The sequence below is a fragment of the Echinococcus granulosus genome (genome assembly GCF_000524195.1).
Source record: "Echinococcus granulosus chromosome Unknown EG_S00342, whole genome shotgun sequence".
Taxonomy (NCBI): Eukaryota; Metazoa; Platyhelminthes; class Cestoda; order Cyclophyllidea; family Taeniidae; genus Echinococcus; species Echinococcus granulosus.
In genome coordinates this window covers 3,387-5,486 of record NW_020170722.1, presented here as the reverse complement: position 1 = coordinate 5,486, position 2,100 = coordinate 3,387, and the positions used below count along the sequence as shown (strand labels likewise).

Here is a 2,100-nt window from a genome sequence, read left to right as displayed (position 1 = left end):
GCAATGCAGTTAGGAAGGACTGCATAAAGAAACGTCAAAGCTCAGTGTTATTGTGTTGGAATTGTGAAGAAAAATAATAATAATTGGATAACAAAACTCCAAATCAAATGCAATTTCAGTTGGAAGACATTGTAGATGAGGTTGAAACGAACAAACGTGTCAAAATTAAAGGTCAGCAAAATCATACGCACAGAAAACAAGGAAATAGACGAAATAAACTAAGAGAGGAAAGTGAACAAGTAACGGTACAAGTAAGCTCCAGTGAGAGAAAAAGATCGCTCCGCTCTGCCCTGTTTCGCTCTACCTCACACGTTGCCACCACCATGGCTTCCCATCACACTTGCAGCAACGCAAAAGCAACATCGCAACACTTATCAGAGTGCTTGCAAATCGGTGTCTTAGTTAAGCCGTCTACGATAAACATCTTTCAGATCTTGCATTTACTTATGCTAGAGAGTTCCTCTGAATTCAAATGGCTTCGAACCTGAATGTTTCACTCACCGATACCAGAGATGGTGATACCTCAGCTTAAAATGTGTCGCCTTAGCTCACACACTTCGTTCATATCGATCAACAAGGAAATGAGTTCGCTTAACCTCACATATTTCTTTGCATTTCCAATGGAAGTTAAATGTGTACAAAATTATGGACCAACAAAAAAACTAGTGATACAAAATTACCGCGACGTCATCACAGCTTGGAAAGGGAGAGTTAGTGAAGAGGAATGGAGAGGGTGACAGATTTAGGCAGTCTTGTGCTGTTCCTCGTGGAATCGCTGCCAGAAGAAAAAGACTGACTATTTCAGTGCTTCATGCTACAGGCTTACAGAATGTACCATGTCATCGATTCTAACTTGATAATTGTTGCAAAAAAATGGAAGTGACTACACTGAATACTGGAGACGACACTCAAAGCTTTGGTACGGACTCCGGGTAGGTGGGCACACGCAACTCCAGGGCAGGCGCGTAGACCCCTGCGTTAGCTAAATTTGGTGGTAGTGACGGTGGTGGTAACAGAACACCGTGTACCTCGTCAACTACCGATGGTGATTGCTTGCAACGACGCAGAAGACAACGGAATTGGGCCAATTATCCAACGCCTACTATCACCAAAAAGGCACCGAAGAGAGATCCGACTATCGTACCCCGTGGCTGAGAGTCGCTACAACTGCGTACGAGGCATCGAGCTAAAACTTTCATCATTATGGCCGCCGTCGAGTAAGTAAATGAATGTAACAACAGAGAAAAAGTAGTCACCAACCACTGTGTTCTACTGTCACGGCATGTATGACCATTGGCGCATTTCCCTTCATTCGATCTACCTTCCTGCTTTTAAAACATAGGCGTCACACATATGTGACTCTTGAGCTCAAGCAAAAAATCGTGTTAAGAGAACAATGGTGGAAGTGGGAAGCTACGATTAACAAAAAACGGCAAACAAAACCTTCCCCTGTCTACACCCAGCCACGTATCCTCTGATCTAGAAGCATGAAACACGAAGAGACCTGTCAGTGTGGCTGCGTCATTCAAATGCAGCATTTGTGGTAACTTTTCACAGATCAAGAATTCTTGCATTCAAAAGCAAATGCACTGTGCTACTCTTGTGTAGTTCCACCAAGGACCGAATTATGCATTTACCATGCAAACTGTATGTTCACATATACAAAAGCACGTTCTATGGGGTGAAAAACCACCACTACCAGCAATGCCAATAACGACTCGTCTTTTGCAATCGTCATCAAGACGTCGACATCATTTGAGTGGCACTCCGGTGCAAGATTACGTGTCCCATTGCTGGGCTGTGCTTGCAGTAGATATCCATTGGATCCAATTTGATGCCTTCGTTGCCTGCCATCCTTATTAGGAGTATCATCTGAATTCTTGGAGAATTCATGTGGACGGTACAAAATGAGGCCCCACCACTTACTCATGGCATCATTGCTGCTGATGCCGGTAACTGTAGCAGCAGGGAGCATATCTCATATTACCTTTGCATGGGTCGACATCCATACCAATTACTCATGTAGGCACCCCCAGTGTAGTCAAGTGGATCACTTTGTGTGAAAACACCTGACGTATGTACTAGGGGGAAAGACTAATT

The 2,100-nt window shown here is 43.8% G+C and overlaps 1 protein-coding gene across 1 annotated transcript; it reads right to left on the bottom strand. All coding sequences in view use genetic code 11, as the record gives it.

The window, feature by feature from the left end:
* Positions 1-908: 908 nt before the first annotated feature.
* EGR_11039 (hypothetical protein) lies at positions 909-1,975 on the bottom strand (the record flags this gene model as incomplete). The annotated part of the gene is made up of 2 exons (XM_024500288.1): positions 909-1,052; positions 1,700-1,975. The coding sequence occupies 2 exons, from the start codon at positions 1,973-1,975 to the stop codon at positions 909-911; spliced, it is 420 nt and encodes a 139-aa protein (XP_024345297.1).
* Positions 1,976-2,100: the final 125 nt, after the last annotated feature.